We start from the raw sequence: 26,389 nt of genomic DNA, 5'->3' as shown, positions 1-26,389 counted from the left end.
TGTTCCCAAATTGCCCATAGTGTGTGGATGAGTGTGTGTGTGTGTGTGTGTGTGTGTGTGTGGATGAGTGTGTGTGTGTGTACCCTGCAAAGGATTGGCACTCTGTCCAGGGTGTACCCCGCCTTGTTTTCTTAGTCTCCTAGGATAGGCTCTAGGCCCCCTACAACACTGAATACAGGATAAAGCGGTATAGATGATGAGTGTGTGAGTGAATGAGTAAATGATGCAGCACCTCCTCTAAAAAAGCAAATAGGCACTGGATCAACACTGAAGCATAGTTAGTTTGTCTTTACACTCTGTACACATTTAGAGCTCATTGAGCCGAACAACTTTCACACTGCATGTCATGGACTCATGGAGACTCAGGAGGCTGTTTATTTTGGGTCGTTTGCGAAAAAGCACCCGAAGGATTTTAATATACTCCTCCTAGAAAATTTATATTGTACGATCGCCACCAAACCGGGCCGATGCGTTCTAAAGACACTAAGGATGCAGAATTGTAGAGGGATTTTTGATATCTCAAACGGGTCAGCCGTTATAATGTCTTAAACTTACGTTGAAAAATGATTAATAACTTTCTGTGTGGCATTATATTGAATGACATTATATTTAGTGACACGTTCAGTGACATCACATTGAGTAACATGATACTGTAGTCTGATGCTTATTTTCAGCATCTGTGGCCTATTGTATACATGTACACATCACGAACGTTAACACTCACACACACGCACACACAGAAACACTTAAATTACACACACATTACAAATGTTAACACTCTCACACTCACACAGACACGCATACACAAACGCACTTATATATTACATATCACAATTTCTAACACTCACACACTCACGTCTTTGTCGCACACGACCGCATGCAGAAATACACACTCACACACATTAACAAGTCACATGTCTCAAACACACACATCACACACATACTAACATACACACAACAAATGTTAACACACAGACTCACACACCACACCCACAAACATGCACAAACACATTTACTCGTCACACACAGACTGACACATCCAAATGTCACACACACATACCTCTCTCTCTCACTCTCAGACACACTAACCCTCGCGCACAAACACACACTAACGCACTCAACAAATATTTAGGGCCCAAACTGACATCAGCCATGTATAGTGTTTGGCGTGTGCAAGTTGTGCAGTGCAACCGGGTGGCGATGGCAAAGAGTGCTTGGGCCCGTCATCGTTGCTTGCAACTATATTTATTATTATTATTATTAGTCATCCATCCATTATCTCTACCGGTTATCCTGCGTAGTGTCACAGGGAACCTGGAGCATAAACTGGGGCACGAGAAAGGGTATACCTTAGATGGGGTACCTACACCTCGCAGGTCACAAGCACACACACACATGCACACACCCAATTACACAATATGAGTAAAATGTCAATCAGCCTACACAAAGAAAGAATGGAATCTCTGAGAAATCCCACCTTCAGTGTGAACCAAGTTCAGTGTTCCACTCCAGCACATACAGGGTCTGTGGGATTCTTTTGCAATCCAGATTGCCTCTTCTGTGAGCCTGTGGGCAAGTGGGGAATACTGTAACATCTGCTAAAAATCTGAGGATGTGCTTTTGATCATTCAGCCTACTTAGATAGTAGGCTGAATGATCAAAATATATATGAAATCTCACCTATATATATATATATATATATATATATATATATATATATACTACTCACAATAAGTTCGGGATATTGTGAGAGACTTAGTGGATGTCATACATACAGTGTTTGTTTAACTTCAGACATTTTTGGGATAGGGAGGCAATTGTATTGGGGTGACAGACACACCTCATTTTGTGTTTTCCATGTAATGGTCTCATTGTGTACAGGTGTGCCTTATATTGGGGCCAATCCCAAAAGACAACCTTTTTCAATGTGGCATAAATTTCAACATTCTGTGGGTATAAAAAGCTGGTACTGTCAGTAAGTCATTCCAAGTTTATAATTCAAACAGCCATGAACACATGACGTCACTTAACAGGCTAGCAGCGCCACCTGGCCATGGCGTGCCTCCGGGTCAGTGGCAGTCAGTCAGATGTTGCTCGTGAACTTGGTGTGTCATCAGCAGACTTGCATCAAGACACAGAACTACTGGAGGAGTTCATGACAGACCCAGTAGTGGAGCCCCACGAGTGATAGACCGCAACGATGACCAGTACCTAAGGACCTATGCACTCAGACATCGTTATGCAACTGCCACACAGCTGCAGGCTGATTTACGAGATGCGAGCGGTACTAGGGTTTCCAGACAAACCATTCGCAACCGACTCCACCACTTTGGCTTGAATGCCAGACGACCGTTGCAGGTGACTCTACTGACACTAAGACATCGCCGTGGACGTTTGCAGTGGGCACAAGATCATGTGACCTGGACAATGCAGCAGTGGTCTACCATCCTGTTCACTGATGAGTGTCATCAGCGTTGCTGAAGAAGGCGAGGTGAGCGATACGCTGAGGTCAACATGGTCCCCAGTGTTTGCTTTGGTGAAGAAGGTGCAACAGTCTGGGCAGGCATCATCAGTCAGTGCAAAACAGATTTGGTTATTGTACATGGCTCAGTCACTGCATGTTCTTAGCTCATAGACATCATAGAACCCATCATCATCCCCCAATTCCGCCAGCACACCCCCAACTTTCTGTTAATGGATAATAATGCTCCACCACATCGTGGCAGAATTGTCACAGCTCGACTTCAGGGAGTTGGAGTGCCTCATATGGTATGGCCATCAATGTGCCCTGACCTGAACCCCATAGATCATGTCTGGGACCAGTTGAAGCAGAGACTGGATGATCGTACCCCACCCCCACATGACCTGGCAGAACTGCACTTGTGAAAGAGTGGAATTCATTGCCTCAGAACAACATCATGAGGCTAGTGAGGAGCATGAGACGTCGCTGTCAAGCTGTCATTGCGGCAAATGGTGGAAACACCCGCTACTGACATTGTCCAGTACTTGGACTATTCCCCCCACCCCTGCCCCCTGTAAAAACAAACAAAAAAAATTTTCAGACTAATGGAATTGTGTTTGACTAATGGCACTTAGTTATTAACCTAGTTAACCCAGTGTAGGCATCTATCCAGTAATGTAAACTTTAAAGCACTTTTTGTAAGGTTTTGTCTACATTTTGGGGGTAATAAATATTAAACTAATGAAAATGCTGTTTCTTCTCATACATTATTAGTAATATCAAAGGGAACTTTTACAGTACTTATTTTATTCAAATTCAGAGAAAATAGGAAAAGCACTCATGTAAATAACAATATCCCTAACACATTGTGTATAGTGTATATTGGGATAGCACATGGTGTTCCATGTAGGGATGACCAAAGTACATTTTGAATAAGGGCATATCTTGGTCAAACAAGAGCATATGAGTGAGGACTTGTATGCTAGATTGGATAGTAAGGGTGAGGTGGATCTGTACAGGTTGGCGGGGCAGAAAGATAGAGATGGGAAGGATGTGCAGCAGGTTAGAGTGGTTAAAGATAGAGATGGAAATGTATTGACAGATGCCAGGAGAGTAATGGGAAGATGCAAAGAGTACTTTAAAGAGTTGATGAATGAGGAAAACGAAAGAGAACAGTGAGGAGCATGAGAGGTCGCTGTTAAACTGTCATTGCAGCAAGGACTCCCAACATACTGCAGGCGATTTGAAAACACCAGTCAGCGTTCCCCGTATGTCTTTGGACTGTGAGAGGAAACTAGAGGACCTGGAGGAAACCCACAAAGCACCGGGAACATGCAAATTCCATGCACACAGAGAGAGATAGGATTTTTCTGACCCAAAGTGAGCCACCGTGCTCCCTATTTTTTAACTATCAAATCTTTCATTCATGACCATAGACAAAGCAAAAAGGCTAGCATGGCAAAAATATTAACTTTTTATTTACTGCATCGTTTTACAATAAATGAATTAAAGGTTCATTTAAGGTTTACATTGTCTTTTATTTTACATAACAGTGGGCAGAATATCAGACAAGCCTCAAACTCCAAACTGATAAATTACTCGTTAAATATAAAAATACTAAAACTAATATACAACAAGAGCTGAGCGTTGGCGCCATCTTGCGTTGTAGTCTCCCCCTCACTTTGTCTTTACGTTGTACCTTGCTAGCCTTGGGGCGTGCGCATGCGCAGTGCAGATAGCTGCTTGTAATGGCTGCCAGATAGTATAAGTGATATTCGATATAGTGCTTATCGTCACCGGGAAACGTTGGATATAATAGTCCGCTAACATTTCCTAAACCGCGTTAAAATGGTTTATGTCAGTACGAAGACATACGAGAAGACTGTACTGAACAGCGACAACGTAAACTGATATCATGTAAGTATTCTGGTTGTCAGTTTTTTGTGAGGAAGGAGCGGAACATCTTGGCGTGTAAAGCTAACTAGGCTAGGCTAAGCTAAGATACGCCAACGGCCACTGTGGTACAAATTCTGGAAAAAAGAACTAGGAGTCTACTTGTAAAAGCACTTATTTAGCTTGATAGTACATAATAAATTTGGTCAGTTCAAGAACTGCAGAGTTTACACTTTGCTTGTTGTGGTGTGGTTTAACAATCATTTGCCACAGTAACGCTTGTTATAGATAACCACTGAGCTGCTTAACTTGCTGATTTTATCTCGCCTCCGGCCAGCTTTATTGACCCGACACTTTTAAAGCCTGTGGGAGTTTATCAAGAATCAGATTACCATGATGGTGTCTGCTTTGTTTCTTATGTACTGTTTTTGTTTAGATTATTACAAATATTACTAGCATGCCTTGTTTAGCGACTCAAATTTGAATTTGCGGGGTTACTATAGGTCACGATTGTCAGGCCAATCAGTCTGCACTGGATGCCCTAAGTTCTATCTATCTATCTATCTATCTATCTATCTATCTATCTATCTATCTATCTATCACAGTATGTTAATAACAAAAATAAAATACACTGAGTGCAAATGTAAGGTATAGAAATTGTTTTGATTGCTAGATAGTTTTGACACTTCAGTTAGCCTTGGCACAAATTTTTCAATATTGGTTTGGTGTTTTGTGACTCTGCATTGTTAATCGGAAAAAATCATGATGTCGTTTAATCTCATTTTTGAATTATGGTGATTCACTTGCATGTATTTCCCTGCATTCAAATCACACTGCATTCACATGTTTCCTTATTTACTTGACAATAATTCCAATCAAACTCATTGGTCACACTTGCACAGTATAAAACAAAATTGACCAATCAGGAACAAAATGGTTCAGTCGTATATCTCGATTGCTTTTCTCATCTTAGTTTCTCATGTACAGCGTTTCGCTGTCACTCATGTTGCATGTAACAAGAAGGCAGCCCTAAACAGACTATTCGGCTTACTATATACACACACACACAGTTGTGGCCAAAAGTTTTGAGAATTACATAAATATTGGAAATTGAAAAAAGTTGCTGCTTAAGTTTTTATAATAGCAATTTGCATATACTCCAGAATGTTATGAAGAGTGATCAGATGAATTGCATAGTCCTTCTTTGCCATAAAAATTAACTTAATCTCCAAAAAACTTGATTGGGTTAGAATGGCAGACTTGACATGTTAAAAGGAGGGTGATGCTTGAAATCATTGTTCTTTCATTGTTAACCATGGTGACCTGCATAGAAATTTGTGCAGCCATCATTGCGTTGCATAAAAATGGCTTCACAGGCAAGGATATTGTGGCTACTAAGATTGCACCTAAATCAACAATTTATAGGATCATCAAGAACTTCAAGGAAAGAGGTTCAATTTTTGTTAAGAAGGCTTGAGGGCGTCCAAGAAAGTCCAGCAAGCACCAGGATCGTTTCCTAAAGAGGGTTCAGCTGCGGGATCGGAGTGCCACCAGGAATGGCAGCAGGCAGGTGTGAGCGCGTCTGCACGCACAGTGAGGCGAAGACTTTTGGAAGATGGCCTGGTGTCAAGAAGAGCATCAAAGAAGCCACTTCTCTCTAAAAAAACATCAGGGACACATTGATCTTCTGCAGAAAGTATGGTGAATGAACTGCTGAGGACTGGGGCAAAGTCATATTCTCCGATGAAGCCTCTTTCCGATTGTTTGGGGCATCTGGAAAAAGGCCGGAGAAGAAAAGGTGAGCGCTACCATCAGTCCTGTGTTATGCCAACAGTAAAGCATCCTGAGACCATTCATGTGTGGGGTTGTTTCTCATCCAAGGGAGTGGGCTCACTCACAATGTTGCCCAAAAACACAGCCATGAATAAGGAATGGTACCAAAACACCCTCCAACAGCAACTTCTTCCAACACTCCAACAACAGTTTGGTAAAGCACAATGGAGCACCGTGCCATAAGGCAAAAGTGATAACTAAGTGGCTCGGAGACCAAAACGTTGAAATTTTGGGTCCATGGCCTGGAAACTCCCCAGATCTTAATCCCATTGAGAACTTGTGGTCAATCCTCAAGAGGCGGTGGACAAACAAAAACCCACTAATTCTGACAAACTCCAAGAAGTGATTATGGAAGAATGGGTTGCTATCAGTCAGGATTTGGCCCAGAAGTTGATTGAGAGCTTGCCCAGTCGAATTGCAGAGGTCCTGAAAAAGAAGGGCCAACACTGCAAATACTGACTCTTTGCATAAATGTCATGTAGTTGTCGATAAAAGCCTTTGAAACGTATGAAGTGCGAATTGGGATATAACTTGCTGTATTAGTTAAATAAACCTGACAAATTGATTTTAGCTGCTACACAGAGACTTAAATTTAACTTAAATTAATTTTTTGTATAAAATTATACGAAAAGATTGAGAAATAAAACATTTGGGAACAGTAAATTCTAAAAACTATGTACTTAATTTCACACTATGAATGAAAGGCTGTGACATTTACTTTATGCTGATAAAACAATATTATGAACTAACACGAGATGAAGTACTGATAATGTAATAAAAGCACAAGTGCTATTTGTTGGTTATTTATTATTGTTAACATTGTGTTTGTTGAGTAGCTTTTAATTTATTCCAGTGTTTCCCACACATAGAGTATACTTGGCCGGGTCGTGAATATTGGCAGTTGCTCAAGTGTATTTGCCCTTTTCAAAAAACTATCCGGAAGAATGATGCCATCCAAGATCGATTAATTAGTAGCAGACAGTACACCAGAGGTGTAATGTCCACTACTAATTAATCGATCTCTGATGATAAAAAGAATAAGAATAGTGTATTTACAGTTGCAGAGGCACACAGTTTCACAAGGTGAGCAGTACTTTCTTTAACCCAGGAAGATTAATAAAACTCAAGCAGCACAGTTCTGTGTGGCAACACGTGTTGACAGGGGAGGCTTCAGATATCACACTGTGTTTGATATCACAAGTTATCATTACTTTTAAAATGTGTATTTTAGTGCTTTTGGAACATGGGAATAATGTCACATAAAAAAACATAGTAATGCTAAACTGCTTTATGGAGCAGCTACCTGCTCTGACAAACAGTATCATTTCTATACAAAAAAAAGAAAGTTTAATTTTTAAGTAGTGTTTAGTTCACAAATAGATTTTAGACCTGTGGGAAACACTGTATTCATTGTAAAGGTTCTAAAATAAATGTAAAAAATTTTTATCCTGAGTGCAATAAATGGTTTGGTTAAAAAAAAAAATAAAAAAAAATTGTATGACAGAATTGTGGAAAAGAATCGTGATTCACATTGTAGGGAAAATTATGTAGCCCTACTCTATATGCTCTACACTCTACTCTATATGTTGTGACTAATATCAGTACAGCTGTGATGTGACCTTAGGTAGGGTTGGGTATCATTTGGGTTTTTTATGATATCAGTGCTAACTTGATACATTTAAAATGGTACCAATGCCTGAACCGATACTTAAAAAAGCAGAAAAAAACGAGCCACAAAAAATGGTGGATAATATTCAAGTATGGCTTTTTATTGAAAAGAAATATATATTTAAGTTTAAAGCGCACATAAGTATAATTAAATACTAAATATAACAAATTTACGTACTACCTAACCCAACTAAATTAATAACACAAATAACAGCAAAATAATTTATATTATTGGTACAATTTATAGTATATTTTTTATATTCTTGGTACAAACCAGTTTAAAATTTCAGCAATCCTGTTTGCAGAAATATTACAATGCTTTATCTGGCAAAGTACGACACTTCACCTGACATTCCTACTGTTGGTTTGACGGGGCGCAGGATGACTGGGGCCCTCTGCTTTTAACTTTATCCCATGTGTCCTCAAATGTTTTGACGTTTTTCTCTTTCCTCGCAGAGGTTAAAAGACTTGTGTTGCATGTCACAGCATCAGAATCCTTTGTTGTGAAATTATTATTAAAGCTTTCAGACTTGCGTTCACGTTTTCTCAGACAGGGAAATTATTTTCAATGCGCAGGGCGGGTGATGATGCTTCCTATGCCTGTTTTAGAGAATCCGAAGACAAAAATTTAAATTGATCACTCGGGTATTTAAGTGGCACTGAAGTGAGCCACCAAAATCTCTATTCTAATTCCGTTTTACTACATGGGTAACTAGGGTTTTGGTACCCAACTCTAGTCGTAGGCATGAAGGTGCAGCTTGATTTCCAAAGGCATCAGGTCTTTTAACAAGTTTACATTTAGCAGTACTATTTTCTAACAAACTTGACTTTTTTTTTATTTTTTTCTCTCTTTTTTTTTTTTTTTCCCCTCCTTAAGCTGGTGGCCATGGCAGTGTGGGAGCGTGTGGAGGCTGTGCTGAATGTGGGTCTCCGGGTGCCCAGCATCATGCTACTGGAGGTCCTGTACCGCTGGGATGTAAGCTCCTTTTTTCAGAAAATCCAGAGGAGCAGTCTAAACAACAACCCACTGTTTCAGTACAAGTACCTGGCTCTGTACCTGCACTATGTGGGTATGTACAATGGCATACTGACGTGTTATTTTATACTTGATGTTGATGTCTGATGTAATTCTCACTTACAAACTAAATAGTGTTGCAGAACAGTTGCAGTTTTTCTTGCGGGTTACATGGCTTCTTTTGGGCTTAACAAGACTGAAATTGTCTTAAATGATGAGAACTGAGAGAAACCTAGGGTTAAAGTTAGAATTCTCTCCCCCAATGCATATACTTGCGTGGCCGCGCACACTCACACATACTCTCGCACATGTACTCGCATGCACATTCTCTCTCTCTCTCACACACACACTTCTCTGTTCATGATTCTTCCAGTTCAGGTTGGAAAAAGAAACTGAGACATGTTTATTAAAATACTTTTCAGCCCAGATATGCTGCTGGTAAGATTAAGATTAATTGTAGGGATTAAAAAAAAAAAAAACACCTTAACAGTTTTCCATGCACCTTTTTGTTAGGAGCTGCAAAAAGGCATTTTCTGAGATCAGGACAAAGTTCTGTCTATTACATAGAGTATTGGACATCAGGGACAACTAAATGGGGACAGATAAGCAAACAGTCATGTCATTAAGCAGTTGTGTAAACATTATTGCCTTTTTAAACCATGTAATGTTTTTAAAAAGACTTGTCTGTTCATTGGTGATAGAGTTGTTGAGCAATTAATCCTGGTTCTGGTGTAATGTGGCCAGCTTTATTTGTAGTTGAGAATGTCATCCAAGTTGTTAGTCAGATAAGCTGCACAGTTTGAGGGAAAATGATCACTGATATATATTTTGTACAGCGTCAAAGTAATTGTAGATTATGTGAAATCCAGCATCTAGTCTTAGATGTTGAGTATTACTACTTTTTTATTGCCACATGCTCAAACTTTGTCAGCATTTCAGAATTGTACAGTTGTGTATGTTAGTTCGTATTTGTGCATGTATTTTCTAATTTTAGTTATATCAAACAGTTTATTACATGACCACATTGAAGCTGGTTTGGCAGATGGCTCTTATACAACAGGCTTTCATCTAGAGCTGTGAATCAAATATAGACTGTCAGCAGATTGATAGCACTGTTTCCTGTCTGACTTGTCTCAAGCAGTTATATTTCTCATAGGTTTTTAATTATTAAAACTGCTAAAGTATTTAATAAATGTGAAAATGCTGGGTAACTTATTTTTTTCAAAAGTCATATCTCGTACAAAGAGATTATAATTTTTTCATGCTTATCTTCTGCTCCCCACTCCAGTCCAGTAGGTGGTTTTATTACACCAACCGCTATGTGCTACCAGTTTGCCACTTGTTTGTCTGTTGTTTTGATTTATGAGGTAATGGGTCAACCAGGAATAAAATACAAACAAGCTGAAAGGGGCGTATTCCCACCTGTTGTAGCGGAGTCAGACATACTTCAGCCAAAAAATCGATTCCCCTTTTGTGATTGAATAATGGGACAAGGACTGTAGTTAAATTAAATGGATTAGTCGATCTTTAACAGTAGATCAACATAAGTGTGCTTCTAAACATACTGACTTGTGAAACACAGGGCTCTAAATAGCATTAAAAAGGTATAGTTTTAGCAAAAAAGTTTACAAAAAAAATTTGTAAAATGTATAAATTTGGCCACCCAATTTAACATAATACCTAGATGCTTTATATTGCAATACTGTAAGTATCATGATTTTATATCCGTATTCTATAATAAAAAGTTTTATACCTAAGCTTTGTTTAACAGCTTCACAATTGAGCTGAACCTGACTAATTAAATGTGAATGGATTAATTAAATGTAATCCACTCTATAAAACATATATAATATCACAGAATAACTCTATATAAACTTTTGCTAATAAACTAAGTGATAAACTTAAGGTGTTTAACATTTAACTTAAATGAAACAAATAATCTACATTTGTACATTTTTACTGAGCGGCACGTTTGTGTTATGTTATCCGTCATAGTTGTTGTTTCTACACAAACTTGACAAATAATGTACCCCTACCACACGGGATGAAATACATGAATTGGTAAGAGTGTATCACCCACAGGATTATAAATAAATAATGTTTTACTGACTCAGATGCCTCCAAAGTAAGACTTTAAGATCTAGGCAGTGAACACGCAGGTTGATTGGACACGTGGCTTCTAACGTGGACATGTGCGTGCAGTTCGGGGGGGGGTGGGGGACTGATCTTAGGCTTTTTAACGCGTAAAAATCTGTTTCTGTCGCTTTATCAGAAGCTTGTGCTGATCGTAATTGCCCATTAGACTAACAACCAGGCAATTCTGGTCACTGGCCAATCAACCAGTGCATGTCTATTATTACAAATAATTTTTGTATTTTTTTTTTTTCCGCTTTTGGAAATATCGATATTCAAAATGTGGACTAGTGAACAAAAAAAGAACAGCAGTGGATGCAATATAACATATAATATATGTTTTAAACTAGTCATTTTCGTAATTGTAAGGAAAAGATTCAAATTCAATTTTTTTTTACATAGCACTTTTAACAATTGTCATTGATGCAAAGCAGCTTTACACAATCAAAAGAAAATTATGGAAATTTGTATGAAATGTGAAAATTGTTATGTATCAAAATAATTATATAGGTTAAATGCAGCTCCATGTTCACTGTGCTCAGAAAATTGTTAAATAATTTTTGATGATTGTACTTGGCTAATGTTTTTGTTTTAACAAAACAGACTCCAAAGATTGGTGATCCTAAACACCTTACTCAATTTAGCTGTTGCAAAAATAATCATTCATGTTTGGTCAGGAGTTGAGATCTGTGGACTGATATAGCTGCACTGCGATGAAAGATGATGAGTATGTTCTGATTATGTCAGAAGATATTAAAGTCTTAGTGTGACTTCTTTTATAACACTCCTTTAAAATTCACCAATAAGAGGATGATATAGGATTTTACAAAACACATGGGACAGCTATGACTATGATGATGGTAGTGGTAAACAAAAAATATGTGATTGACGTCATAGTAGTCACATGACTTGTGACACACGTCACATGTATTGTGTTCATTTTGTTTGTGTCTGAAGTTTAATGCAAGTTCTATGTGGGTGTCTCAAGAGGCCTGTCTTGAAGTGTTTGGCAGTTTGCTTTAATATGCGATATATGTATAAATATATGTCTGCCGTAATTAATTTTATAAATATATGTCTGCCGTAATTAATTTTACCATCGGACTACACATATAATATAAAATATATAAAAAAAACATTATTATACATTATTTATATATTATTATAAACATTATTATATTGCATGAATGTAGTTTGTGCTGTGGTTGAAATATTTTTGTCTTTGTGTTGCTTTATATACAGCCGCAGGTGGGGTAGAGCCTCAGCATATACTGTGGCTTCAGAAAGAATGAACTTCTGTAAAGTGAGCAGCTGGACTTTATGCTCAATGACTGCCACCATTGCAACTATTACAGGGTTAGACAAAAAATTCACTACTTGGTAGCCAAGTCATGTCTGCTGTCTGTAGTTGGTCACGAGCAGCTGCTGCCTGTAGCTGCAGTCAAAAGCAAACATTATGGTGAAAACTGACTCGATTTGAGCAAATCTGTGTAGATCTAACTGATCATGTGTAGCTTATGAAGGGTGAGTTTATCAAAGTATCTGTTTTCCTCTCTCCACAGGCTACATCTTTAGCCTGGTGTTGCTGACTCTACCACGGCAGCATTTGATGCGTCTCTACCTGTATGTGCTCACCGCTGTGCTTCTGTTTGCTGGCCACCAGCTCTCCAGGTGTGTCCACAAACACTGACACACTACTATGCTTGATGCGTACTACAGAGTGGGCAAAATTTCACACTGGAGTTTGCTGGTGTCTGGTCATAGGTCTTCTGAATGAGCAGCAACTATAAAAAATCATTTAGATAAATATTGCAAATAAGCACTAACAATGAATTTGCTACATACATTGTAAAAAAATATCGGTGTACAGGGTGTGGTATATCGTGCTATATGTTATGTCCTTTGCAGGGATTATGTTCGTAGTGAGCTGGACTCTGGCTATGAAGGACCCCTGTACCTGGATCCACTCTCCATGAACCGATTTACCACAGCTCTTATTGGTAAATAATCACTTCTTGCTTCACCAGATCCGAAATTAAGAAGTATTCACTTTTGATATATTCAGTACTTTTGTTTGGTGCATTTGTTGTGCTTCTGTTTTCTTAGCATTCCCTGTGTGTGTTTGCAGTGGGTTTCAAATTAAATGCTTTCAATCATATCTCTAGCTGAAAGAGTTAACCACAGTGATAGATAAAACCTAAGAGGAAAGAACTTAGATTTCACTCTGAAGGCCTAACAAAAAAAAGCTATGTGCAAGTCAGTTAGCTGTCTAAAATTCAGGAGAAGTTGTCTCTAACTTTTGTTTATGAGAAACAGGTTGAAATAGATAGTAGTGTCATTCAGTGGATCATTTGGTGTTAGGTCTTGGGTTGGAATTAAGTTAAACAGTTTTGTGTTTTTGCAGAATGTAATTATATGTTTTTTAGGATATTTGGCAGTGTAGTTCTAAACTAGAAACAATTCCTAGAAAAACTTTGTAGTAGATGAAGGGCATCGATACTGTTTCTGTTTAAAACCGTGCCAACAGCAAATTCTTAGCTCACATAGTTTCCGAGTTATTTATACAAGTTACTTATACACTGTAAGTCCAGTGAGTGTGTGTAAGTGGAGTGGGTATGGTTTTTAGCCTGGTTGAAAAAAAAAAAATTTGCAAGATTGATTTTAATGCACTCTGGCAGATTTTGAGAAGAATCATTAGAGTAAGAAGTCCGTGCATTTCTGAGAGAGAACCGGTTTTTTTTTTTTTTTTTTTTTGGTCGGGTCCCAAATATACATTCATAATTTTCAAATGGTTTGAACGTCTTCTCCATTTTATTTATTTATTTATTTATTTTTTATTTTTTTATTTTTTTGGAGTGTTCAGAGACTCTGCCAAATGTTTTAATGGGGATGTGTCATAATTAAGGGAGAATCGGCAACAAGAGAAACAGAAGTAGGCTTTTATTTATTTATTTATTTATTTATTTATTGCTGATTCACTGTCTCTGCACTCTTAAGTCCCCATTTGGGGAAGAAATAGGTATGACATGATTATTTCCAGAGTAGTAGCCATTTTGGAGCGGTTTATTGTGGTGATCAGACCAAAAATGAGCAAGCTAGGGCCGGGTGAGGAAAGGGATTCGGCACAGGTCCCAAACAAATCCTCCTAATTTGAAAATGACACAGACTTTTCTCTAGCGCTCAAAAGAGCTTGCTAAATGTTTTGGTATAATTTTTGCCATAGATCTTAAATCTGTAAATGTTACTATAAGGGTTTGTTAAGCTTCTTTGCTGAATTTAGGCAAACTGTAAGGCTATTATTGTTCACTATAGCTTGCGTTGGCTTTAAGTAGCAGTAGGTCCATTGTCCCAGGATCTGTGTGTTAGTTTGTGGTTATTATTCTCCATTTCACCTTTTGAGCAATAATTAGTCTCTAGTCCATCTTTTTCTTAAGCACTAAAGCGCTGGGTAGGTTAGTGAACCTAGCTTTCTTTAGCTCTTAATTATGTTTTAATGTTTATATTGTTGACAATATAACCACGATTCCAAAACTCTTAAATATAGACAATGATTTAGATACTACGGAACCATTACTTTTTGCTGCTTATGTGTATCAGAATACGAGTTTTAAAAGCTGCAAAACAACAGGAAAATGCTGTATAATGTCCTGAACGTCAGTGAGGGGAAAAAGCATGTGACCAGAGAGAGATTACCAGGTGGTTTATTTAAAACTACAGACGTTGCAATGCTGCATTTGGAAAATTAATAAAGCAGAAAAATTTAATCAGGGTGCATTATCCTGCTGACAGAGGCCACTCCCACGGTACCTAGTGTTTTGATCTGCAACAATGTGTAAGTAGTTGGTACGTGTTCGGTGTTCCCAACAGAATTCGACAGCCATTTGATGTAAAAGGAAGTGTGATTCATCAGACTAGGGCACCTCCTTCCCTTGACTCATGATCCACTTCTGTTCTTCAAGTGCCCATTATAGGTGCTTTTAGCAGTACATACTTGTCAGCATGGGCATTCTGACTGGTCTGTGGTCTGCATTAACTTAGCAACGCCCCACAACACTGTTGTTTGGGAAGGTTCTGAACTCTTAGCCATCACAAATTGGTATTTGCAAAGTCACTCAGATCCTTAAGCTTGACAATTTTTCCTACTCCGGTGTTTATGATTTGTGCTGCTTTGTTGAATTATGGCACAATGCTAGTACAAATCAGAGCATCATGTGTAAAGGTTAAAAAGTTATGATGAAAATATAAGCTATCATTTCTGTATAAGATTCTGGAGAAGGTAGTTTATACTCTACTAATAAGTTATCTTAGTGAGCATGGATTACTTCAAGGCTCTTCACAGTACTGAAACAGCTCTGTTAAGAGTCTTAAATGATATTTATTGTATTACCGATTCGGTAACTCTGTGATTCTTCTGCTGCTTGATTTAACAACTGCCTTTAATACAGTAGACCATGACATTCTTCTGTCACGCTTAGAACACTGGGTGGGAATTAGGGGGACAGCTCTAGACTGGTTTAGGTACTATCTTATTGATAGAACTTTTTCTGTTAGCCTTGGAGATCTTGAGTCATCATCAGCTCCTCTTACATATGGGGTCCCACTGGGGTCTATCTTGGACCCCTTCTTTTCTCGTTATATTTGTTGCCGCTTGGCTATATCCTGAGAAATCATGGCATCTCTTTTCACTGCTATGCAAATGACTGTCAAATTTATCTCCCGTTAAAACAGAAGGAAGGCTACTCTGTCAAAGCGTTATTAACATGTCTAGATGATATTAAGGCATGGTTAGCCCAAATTTTTTAAATTTTAATGACAAAATGACAGAGGTTTTAGTATTTGGTCCTGGTGCCAGGGGTAAAGTTCCACCTCTGGATTTAGGAGGTTTGGAGCAGTATGTTAAACCTACAGCGTCGAATCTAGGGGTTATTTTTGATCATGGCCTTAAATTTGACAAACAGATTAGTGCTGTGGTTCGGTCTAGTTTCTCTCAGTTAAGGCAACTGGCAAAACTTAAACCTGTTTTGTCCTTTAGGCTGTTCGAAATAGCCATTCACGCCTTCATCACCACTCGCATTGATTATTGTAATGCTCTATATCTTGGGGTTTCTCAGACAGCATTACATCGGCTACAGCTGATCCAAAACTCTGCTGCTCGACTATTAACGTCTATGCGTAAAAGAGAACATATCTCCAGTTCTGGCTTCTCTTTATTGGCTCCCGGTACAGTACCGAATTCATTTAAAAATTCTCTTGGTCACGTTTAAATGTTTACATGGCTTTGCCTATCCCTATCTCTCAGAACTGCTCCAGCCCTATGCCCCACCCCGGTCTCTCAGATCATCAGATAAACATTTGCTGATGGTACCCAAGACCAAACGCAAGCTCAGGGGTGATCGGGTGTTCTCTGTGGTGGCTCCCAAATTATGGAATGATTTCCCATTGACCATTCGTGAGGCCACATCATTGAGGGTGTATAAGTCCCATCTTAAAACTCACATGTTTTCCCTGACATTTAAACCAACATGAGATGTTGATTTTATATATTGTTTTACAATTTATTACGAAAAACTTTTATTTTAATTCTATTCATATTATTATTATTATTATTATTATTCATTATTTTATTAGATTACAATGTTATTTTTTTATTTATGTGAAGCACTTTGGGGCATTTATGTTTAAAGTGCTATACAAAAAAAGGTGAGTTGAGTTGAGTAAAATGTTATTCACCATGGCATTACAGCGCTAGACACCATAGTAATAGTGTGTTTTACTTTGTTTGTACCACAATGCTTTCTCAGCCTGAAAAGGCTTCTTCCCTAAAAGAATGCATTTCAAACATCATTTGCTCTACAAAGCCCCAGAGGAAAAAATATGTATATATGAAATCCACATCTTTCATCAGTCGCTCGAAATGCTACGATTCATCCCCATGTTTTAATGAATGCATTAGATATGTATATTGATACAAACTAAAATAAAACTTAGTGAATGCCTCTATCTAATGACAAGCACATGGTATGTCAGTCTTGCATTTGCTTATCCTCTCTAGGCTATACCCAAGTGACACTGCTTAAGGTCTTTTTTTTTTTTTCTTCTTCTTCTTTTTTTTTTACAGGTCAACTGGTGGTGTGTACACTGTGCTCTTGTGTAATGCAGACAAAACAAATTTGGCTGTTCTCAGCTCACCTCCTCCCTCTGGTGGCCCGTCTGTGCCTTGTCCCTTTGGAAACTATAGTCTTTATAAACCGCTTTGCCATGATCTTCACTGGGCTTGAGGTTCTCTACTTCCTTGCATCTAACCTGCTGGTACCCTACAACCTGGCCAAGAATGCCTACCGGGAGCTTGCACAGGTGCACGTTACTACGAGATACATGTTCTGTTTTAGTAACCTGTTACATGCCTGTCTTCTAAAGTCTGTTTTGTTTTGTGTTTTAAATATGTACACACTTTGGTAAACACGTGCACATTTATGCAGTTATCCACTCAGCCAACCATGTGGCATCAGTGCAGTGCATAATAATTTGCAGATAAAGTTTAGGAGACAAGGGGCAATGTTCACATCAAAGGTTAGATTTGGGGAAAAATATGAACTGTGCTAGGAATTTCTTGCACAACAAGTTTTAAACAAGAGATCACCCAGAATTGTGCAGAAAAATGAAAGATCATTTGTATGTAGGGTGTGCAGGCTTGAATCGCCATGTTGGTAAGAAATTAAAAGAGAATGAGCAGACTGGTTTGATAGATTTTGTAGTAATCCTCCTCGGGTGATGCAGGTGAAAGCCCAACACATCAACCCTTGAGGTGTATTGTAATTTTCCTACAATCATTCTTATCAACCAGGGATTTTTAACCACAATTTTTTTGTGTAAACTCTAGAGATTCACAAAAAAGTTTGTGAAATTCCCAGGAGATCGGTAGTTTTTAAAATATTCACAACAGCTTATCTGTTGCCTACAAACATGGCATGGTTAAAGTCACAGACATTTTTTCCTCCTTCTAAAGTTTGATGTGATCTCTAGAAGCTCTTCTGATTCACTTACATACACTCTCTATCTCTCGCTCTTACTCTAGGTGTTGGAGGTATATGGGCTTCTGGCCCTGGGCATGTCTCTGTGGAATCAGCTAGTCTTGCCAATGCTCTTCATGTGCTTTTGGTTGGTGCTCTTCACCCTGCAGATCTATACGTACTTCAGCACACGGAACCAACCTCCCTCACGGGAGAGACTGCTCTTCCTCTTCCTTACCAGGTTTGAATGCAAAAAGACTCACCAGGTGTAGCCCTCCTTCAATATGTGACAGTTACTTAACAGCTAGCAGGTCTTCTCCAACACACACATAAAACCAGATAAACTTTTGCACTGCTTTTGTAACATTGTAGAGTAGCTAAACACACCCAGAAGGAATGTGCTATGCAACATCTACAATGTTACAAAAGCAGCTTTGCACTGCTTTTGTAACATTGTAGAGTAGCTAAACACACCCAGAAGGAATGTGCTATTTGCCTTTTTTATAAGTGCAGTGGCGCAAACACAGATTAGTTAGTATGTTAATGTCAACAATGTTGCTAGTTTAAAGTGATATTCGGTTGCATTTAGCTAATATGGCATCATGAAATGCATTCAGCACTGGCTAGATAGATGAAAGGCTCTCTGACATGCCTTTCGAGATCTCATTACTTATGACGGATCATATCTTTCTTGTCTTGTAAAAAGATATGATGTCTTTTAGACAAAGCATACACCAAGATGCTAGACAGTGTAAGGGGAGTTTTGTGGATTAAATTGCTATGTTTGCATGTATGCAGCATTGCAGAGTGCTGTTGTAGTCCATACTCGCTGTTGGGGCTGGTCTTTACCGTGTCTTTTGTCGCGCTGGGCGTCCTCACGCTCTGCAAGTTCTACCTACAAGGCTACAGAGCCTTCATGAATGATAACGCCATGCACAGGTCAGTTTTCAACACTGATATGAAAGGTGTGATCTAGTAAATATCTTAATTTTATATTTACTAAGAGTAATTGATTTATTTTGTTGTTCTAAAAGTTACATACTGTAGATCACTGTCAGTGTCTTACAGCTTAATGACCATCTCCCTCTTTTTTTCTTAGGGGAATGACAGAAGGAATCACTTTGCTGATTCTGTCTGTTCAGACAGGGCTTATTGAGCTGCAGGTAATCCACCGGGCCTTTCTCCTGAGCATCATCCTTTTTATCGTTGTGGCGTCTATTTTGCAATCCATGCTGGAGATTGCTGACCCCATAGTGCTGGCACTGGGGGCTTCCAGGGACAAGTGAGCATCTTCTTTTACATAAGAGCACATGTCTCCTTATAATTATTCTACTTTGCATATTATTTTATGGAGGGTAAATATTGATTACATTCATAGACTCTATAAAACTGCATAAACCCTCCATGAGTCACCCATAAGTGTAGGATCTCTGGTTGTTGCCATCTTGGCAGGAGCCCACTTTTCTTAAAGCCCAGTCAATCCATAAATAGGCATATGGGTGGACTTAACGATTATATTTTGGAATTCATTCAAACAAATATGTCACTGCAAGGTCTTAAATGTGTCAAATAGTCGTCTTTTCTCTTCCTGTTAGAGTATATTTGAAGGTTATTTTAGGCATGCATGTAGTATCAATAAGTACTAATTGTGGGGGTCTTGGCATCATCCTCTATTGACTGAAATGGTCTACTCGTCTCAACCATGGGGTTTTTTATTATAACCTGTATGTATGTTATAGGAGTCTGTGGAAGCACTTTCGAGCAGTGAGCCTGTGTCTTTTCCTGCTGATTTTTCCTGCCTACATGGTCTACATGATCTGCCAATTCTTTCATATGGACTTCTGGCTGCTTATTATCATCTCCTCCAGCATCCTCACCTCACTGCAGGTGCACACCATTTTTCAGTCAGTTATACATACACAAAAGTGGTATGAAAAACAACAATTTACACTAGGTATTGTCTTAAGCACATACTACCATTTTTAAAGAATCGGCTCTCCCTCAGGTGCTTGGCACGTTGCTGATTTATGTGCTCTTCATGGTGGAGGAAATACGCAAGGCTCCGGTTGAGAACATGGATGAAGTCATGTATTTTGTGAACGGAACCTATAGACTCCTGGAGTTTGTGGTGGCACTTTTTGTGGTGGCCTACGGTGTGTGTGAGACATTATTTGGACAATGGAGCGTGATGGGTTCCACCATAATTCTGTTGCATGCCTACTACAACGTGTGGCTGCGAGCACAACTCGGCTGGCAGAGCTTCCTGTTGCGTCGTGATGCTGTACACAAGATTCAGAGCTTACCCACGGCCTCAGCACTGCAATTACAGCAGTACAATGATATCTGTGCCATCTGTTATCAGGTGTGTGTGTGAGCATGTGCATTTATGTGAGAGTTAATTTAAGTAAAATTTATAGTTTACAGATTTTGTACTGATGCACATTTTGACAGTATTAGCACTACAGTCACAATGTATAATGTTCATAGGATGTTTTTACCTTGGTAGTTTTGTGTTCCTGTCAAGTTTGTTTTCCACCCCTTATGTTAAATTTTATCTTCTCATTTTCATGTTTTTGTAGGACATGAAGTCAGCAGTCATCACACCTTGTGGACACTTTTTTCATGCAGGCTGCCTGAAAAAGTGGCTTTATGTGCAGGAGTCCTGCCCCCTTTGCCATGGCACTCTCAAAGGCCAATCACCTTCCACCAGCCCTTCTGCCCCAGCTCCCCCTGACACATCACCAGCCAATCCAAATGCAGAACAGGAAGAGCAGCAAGATTTAGTGCCTGGGGAGAAGGCAACACAAGCTGGCGAGAGCTCCTCAAATGTTGCAACCCAATCCGGAATGGATTCCAGAATGGATAAGGAAACCATGGAAGAGGCTGCAGGTTAAATAAGCGCTACTGTCAATTTCTAGTGTCTCACCATCCCTTTGAGCAGAGCTGTGCTCTGTGATTTTTCTCAGTGGTGACTGTTTTTGCAATAGTCATGCAAATGCTTTTGCAATGCTGCCAATGTTGAGTAGTCCTCGGGACATCTTAGACTCCTGTAGGTTGTTGATCTAAACTGTATGTGCCCTTTTTTCATGTCATACACACGCAAATGCATAACGGCAGTTATAAATCTGTTGAAGGCATCGTTTTTAGGTGCTCATGAGCTCTTCAGATTTGTGAATTATTTTTCTCTCTTTATCTTTCTAACTGAATTTTAATTCCAAGTTTTTTTTTTTTTTTCAATGACATTTTGCCATAATTTCTGTAAACATCATGTTCAAGTGGTCCATAATTTTCAATTGCACCACAAATAAGCCTAAACATTTATTTCAAAAATTCTTAACCAAAAGTAGAGAAGATCTAAAGAAGAGAATTCTAAAACAGAATTAAGAAATGTTACATGTAAATATTATTACATATGTATGACATTTTAAACTGATTTTGACGGGTGTCCTCCAAATCCAAACCTTCAATCTGGATACTCAGACATATTCAGGGTCAAACAGTTATTCACAGGATGATTCGCTTGTATTTTCAACGGAGGCAAGCACTGGAAAATTATGTTGGAAATGTTGCACTATGTGAGCTGCTTTTGAGCCATCTTGGCTTCTTTCATGTCTATTATACTGAGCCTCCCAACTTGACATGGTTCTCTAAGAAATTGGTAGACCTGTTGTAGTGAGGTGGTCATTTATGTAGCTTGATGCCATGCCATCCTGCTATGACTTCCATATATGCTTCCAAGTCAGCTCTGTCCTTACCAGCATGTAACCTTTGTGAACATGAGCTACAGCCTGTTGGATATATGTGTACATGGATGTTCACATATATACTTACATATATATCTATATCTGTACATGTATAAATCACATTTAAATAAGTTTTGTTATTTGATATGCCAAACAGTATTGAAGCAGTATCAACCATTATGACGTAGCATTTGGGTTCATGGGAACACTTTGATGTCCTTTCCAGGTAGAAGTGGGATTGAGCCTAAATATGCTGAATGGGATTTTGCTGGGTTTTTTTGTTTGTTTGTTTGTTTGTTTTTTTAAATGTCAGATTGACAGTATTAAAATATTTGGTGAAATTGTGTAGATGAATACATATACAATGTATGAACACAAATCATCAGCTGAACCATATGGTTAGTGATTTTGCACATTTTGAAAGAAAAATAAAATTAAGTAGTATTTCAGTCTTTTGTACAGTTTACTTTGTGCTTTCATCATTCTTTTCTTTCAGTTCACATAATTATACAAATTAAATTGCTTTGACTTGACTCATAAACCAAGCAGTTTGCCCTTAACTGTTTTAAATAAAATGCAAGTCTACTTGCAACCCCCAATTATTCTGTTCATGGGGACATTGGCATTAAGTTATTGCTTCCTTTAAATGTTTTTTGTAAATCTGCATATTTATAATTAAAAGGTTTAGTAAATAAGAGATGTAGAAATTTTTATTTAAATTGAAACAAGCATTTTTTTCGTATTTATGAAATAATTTCATGTACAGTGAATAGTGTAGTTTTTTTAGTATGGGTCTTCAAGAAATAAACTGCCAAAAAGGAAAAAGTGCATTTTCTTACTCTGGAGTGGACAGAGGATAAAGCACATGCATATATATTTACATTTTTGCAGTTTAAATCTAATAAATCTTCATAAATATTTGTTTATATTAATAAACAATCAAACAATAATATACATTTCTAAACTTGGAATTACACAAATTGTTCCAAATAAAATTCAACAACTATAACAAACTGGTGGACTTTTTTCCTGCAAACAAATAGAAATAGGAAAAAGTATTAAATTTCATAACAGTATTGATTCAGCGCATAAAAGTCAGCTTTGATAACATGACAGTACTAGATTCCACTGAGTAAAAGTACCATTTAATACAATATGCCAGATGTACGATTATTAACTGTAGCCCACCTGCTGCTATGCACACTGTCAGGATCCTGTTTACTCCCACCATCAATAATAAGGGACCACCAAATACAGAAGACCAGCACCGACTGCATGCAATATTTAAGTATTGACAAAGATTTGCTTATTTGCTGTATATCATAATATATTGGGGTTGAAATTAACTAAGGCATAAAAGCTTAAATAATTGATTATTGAAAAGTATAAAAAAGGGAAAGAGTTGCTCATTATCCAAAACGCCTGATCTCATACTGTGTACATGTAAAATGCCAGTGGAACTGGTGTCATTGTGTTTATTGATGATGTAACAGCTGATAAAAGCAGCAGAATTAATTCTAGGTCTATAGGGCTGTATTATATGCTCAGATTTAGCTAAATGCTTCCAAACTTACTAGAAAGGTATTTCACAGGTAGATGGAGCATCCTTGGGAAGCGAACATATACATTGTTTAAGGCAAAGGTGTTGAATGTTTTGCAATGACCAAGTCACTTATCTCTTCCGAATACAATTGACCATCGACTTTACTTTCTAAACGCAAAATGCCACAGGAACAATCAGCTGCTGGAAAGAGCATCATCAGAGAAGAAACGTTTTCTGGTGGTGACTCTGGAACAATGATTGACTGCAAAGGATTTTTAACCAAGGATTAATTATGGAAAGTCAAATCACACTGTAAAGCCTGCTATAGCACATCCCATGGATTTTTAAATGGTCAGGAATCTGTGGTGTCTAATTCATGTTTAAAAAGAATTGCTCTTGCTCCCAGAACCACCACTTCAACACAATAAATCTTGGCATTGTCATCCTATAATATCACCTTGGCAGCAAGGAGGACAAAACTCCATTGATGGCATAACCCAGTCATTCAGTAAGTTCAGCTGACTTCATTTTATTGCCCTATAATGTTGCTGAGCCCAGACCTGACCAACTAAATCAACCTGGAACAGGGTTAAATTTTCCGTTGCTTTTAAGTCCAATCTTAATGCCCTTTAGCAAATTGAAGATTTTTGGCTTTCAAAAGTGGCTTATGGTTTTCTTATAGTTGTTGAGTCCCAGTGCTGTGAGTTATAATCATGTTGTGTGTTTAAATGTTTTAATTTTTATTAATAAACATAATTAGGTTATTTTACCGAAAAGGAGGAATTTAGGTCATAAAAATTTCGAAGAAATGTATTTCTTCTTTCTCACCTAGAACTTCTTTAACAGCAACAATTTTACGAATCAGTGAAAAGTAAAGAGAAATTAATTTATATTTTTTATACATTCAATAAAAAAAATTATATGTTGTTGTTTTGTCATTGCTAATTACAGCCCACAGTTGCACTCAGAATTATCCACTCCCTTGAAAATGTGTTTTTTGGCCAAATTTACTAACTTGCAGCTGTTTGTAATAAATCAGTGAAACAAGAACAATTTAAATAGCTCAACACAACTAATATAACAAGTGGTTTCTCCAAAGTCAACACAAAATGCTACTTTTAATGACTATTACAGTATCTAAATTATTCAACCCCTTGATGAGAAATATCTTCAGCGCTTAGCCCTCTACTATGACCGGCAAATGTAGGCTAATGTATCGCCAGACATTAGCTTCTGACAGTGTTTCTGAAAAACCTTAGTCTATTCCTCATGCTCATCCTTGTGTGCTACAACTACATTTTTCTAATTTTTCTATTGGATGCAAGTCAGGCGCCTATAATGGCGACTTTAGAACCGTCCAGGACATTTCAAACCAAGTCTTGGTGGATTTTGAAGAATGCTTGGGACACCAAAGTTTTAGCTTCCTCACAGATGGCATTACTTTGCTTCAAAGATATTTGATTAAATCCATCTTACCCTCTACACACTGCAGGTTTCTAGGGCCAGAGGAAGCAAAGCAGCCCCACTGTAAGCAGGGTGCACTTTTTTTGCATATGCTTCATTCATTCTCCTTCAAACATACTGTACCACGGATTCATAGGCCCAAAAGGTTCAAGTTTGATTCATCAGTCTATAGAACAGAATTCACAAAAGTCTATCTTTTTTATATGGATTTTAGCATATTGGAGCAGACCTTTCTTGTGTTTTAGGGTCAGTAGTGAGGTACATCTAGTGGTGACCTTCAGAGTTCAGTAATCAAAACAAGGTGACAGTGCTAACTGTCTACACCACCATGCCATCCCAAAACCTATTAACTGAAAAAAATATATATACTGAGTTAAAAGAAATTACTAAAAATGCATAGTATAACGTATATGGTTATAACGATCACACACGCACTCTAAAACAAACCGCTCGGAAATTAGAACGCAAATGGCGTCAAACTAAATTGTTAGTTTTCCAAATAGCATGGAAGGAGAGCATCCTTCCAAATATTAGGCAAAAAATTCAGGGCTTTAAAACCAGACAATTTAAGTGATACAGATGATAAATTAATCACATCACATCAGAACCTAGAATACTTTACTCCCCTTGAAGCGAGTGAACTAATTTCACTCATCTCCTCTTCAAAACTCATCTCCTCGTCAACCTGTGAATTAGATCCTATACCGACACATTTTTTCAAGCAGATAGTTCCAGCAATAACAGAACCCCTGTTAAAAGTAATTAACTGTTCACTCAGCAGTGGGTATGTTCCTAAATCCCTTAAATTAGCAGTTATTAAACCACTAATCAAAAAACCTGACCTTGACCCCTGTCAGCTTTCCAATTACAGGCCGATATCAAACCTCCCGTTTATTTCAAAAATTCTGGAAAAGGTAGTATCACAACAGCTATGTTCATATCTACATAGGAATAGCATACATGAATTGTATCAGTCAGGATTTAGGCCTCATCACAGCACAGAGACAGCACTCGTTAAAGTAGTAAATGACCTCCTAGTGGCCTCTGATCAGGGTTGTGTCACTATACTTGTGTTACTCGACCTCAGTGCAGCTTTTGACACTATTGGTACATCATGGTATTCTCCTTCACAGATTAGAAAATGTAGTAGGAATTAAGGGAATGGCCCTCTTATGGCTCAGATCCTATTTGACTGATCGTTATCAGTTTGTAGATTTAGATGGTGACCATTCCTCATGTTCTCAAGTTGAGTTTGGTGTTCCACAGGGTTCTGTTTTAGGCCCACTGCTTTTTTCCCTTTACATGCTTCCTCTGGGCAACATAATTCGTAAACATGGTATTAGTTTTCATTGTTATGCTGATGACACACAAGTAGACGTTTCAGCAAAACCAGATGAGAAAAACCAGCTTACTAAAGTTGAGCAATGTGTGCAGGACATAAGATATTGGATGTTAATTAATTTTCTTCTGCTTAATCCTGATAAGACAGAAGTTCTAGTCATAGGACCGCAAGCAGCTGTAAGCTTTCTGATCACACTGTGATTTTAAATGGCCTTTCTGTTCCGTCAAGTGCAACAGTAAAAGACCTCGGTGTGATTATAGATTCAAGCCTTTCATTTGAAGCAC

The 26,389-nt window shown here is 38.1% G+C and overlaps 1 protein-coding gene across 1 annotated transcript; it reads left to right on the top strand.

The window, feature by feature from the left end:
- The first annotated feature begins 4,205 nt into the window (after window positions 1-4,205).
- rnf145b (ring finger protein 145b) lies at window positions 4,206-22,205 on the top strand. Its single transcript, XM_053478762.1, has 11 exons — window positions 4,206-4,378; window positions 8,733-8,925; window positions 12,566-12,674; window positions 12,912-13,003; window positions 17,122-17,357; window positions 18,079-18,254; window positions 18,812-18,952; window positions 19,113-19,295; window positions 19,753-19,900; window positions 20,019-20,375; window positions 20,593-22,205. The coding sequence occupies exons 2-11, from the start codon at window positions 8,742-8,744 to the stop codon at window positions 20,905-20,907; spliced, it is 1,941 nt and encodes a 646-aa protein (XP_053334737.1). The 5' UTR covers window positions 4,206-4,378; window positions 8,733-8,741; the 3' UTR covers window positions 20,908-22,205.
- The last annotated feature ends 4,184 nt before the right edge of the window (window positions 22,206-26,389 follow it).

The sequence above is a fragment of the Clarias gariepinus genome, chromosome 19 (assembly GCF_024256425.1).
Source record: "Clarias gariepinus isolate MV-2021 ecotype Netherlands chromosome 19, CGAR_prim_01v2, whole genome shotgun sequence".
NCBI classification, from domain to species: domain Eukaryota; kingdom Metazoa; phylum Chordata; class Actinopteri; order Siluriformes; family Clariidae; genus Clarias; species Clarias gariepinus.
Note: the sequence above shows the minus strand (reverse complement) of the source record. Positions and strands in the feature narration are given on the sequence as shown.

What these genes read in the sequence shown, in the direction of transcription:
- rnf145b (XM_053478762.1), top strand. Translation starts at nt 8,742, where the DNA reads ATGGCAGTGTGGGAGCGTGTGGAGGCTGTGCTGAATGTGGGTCTCCGG. An exon ending in CCTACCGGGAGCTTGCACAG is followed by an intron (nt 17,358 to 18,078) that starts GTGCACGTTACT and finishes CTCTTACTCTAG; the next exon opens with GTGTTGGAGGTATATGGGCT. An exon ending in TCTGTGCCATCTGTTATCAG is followed by an intron (nt 20,376 to 20,592) that starts GTGTGTGTGTGA and finishes ATGTTTTTGTAG; the next exon opens with GACATGAAGTCAGCAGTCAT.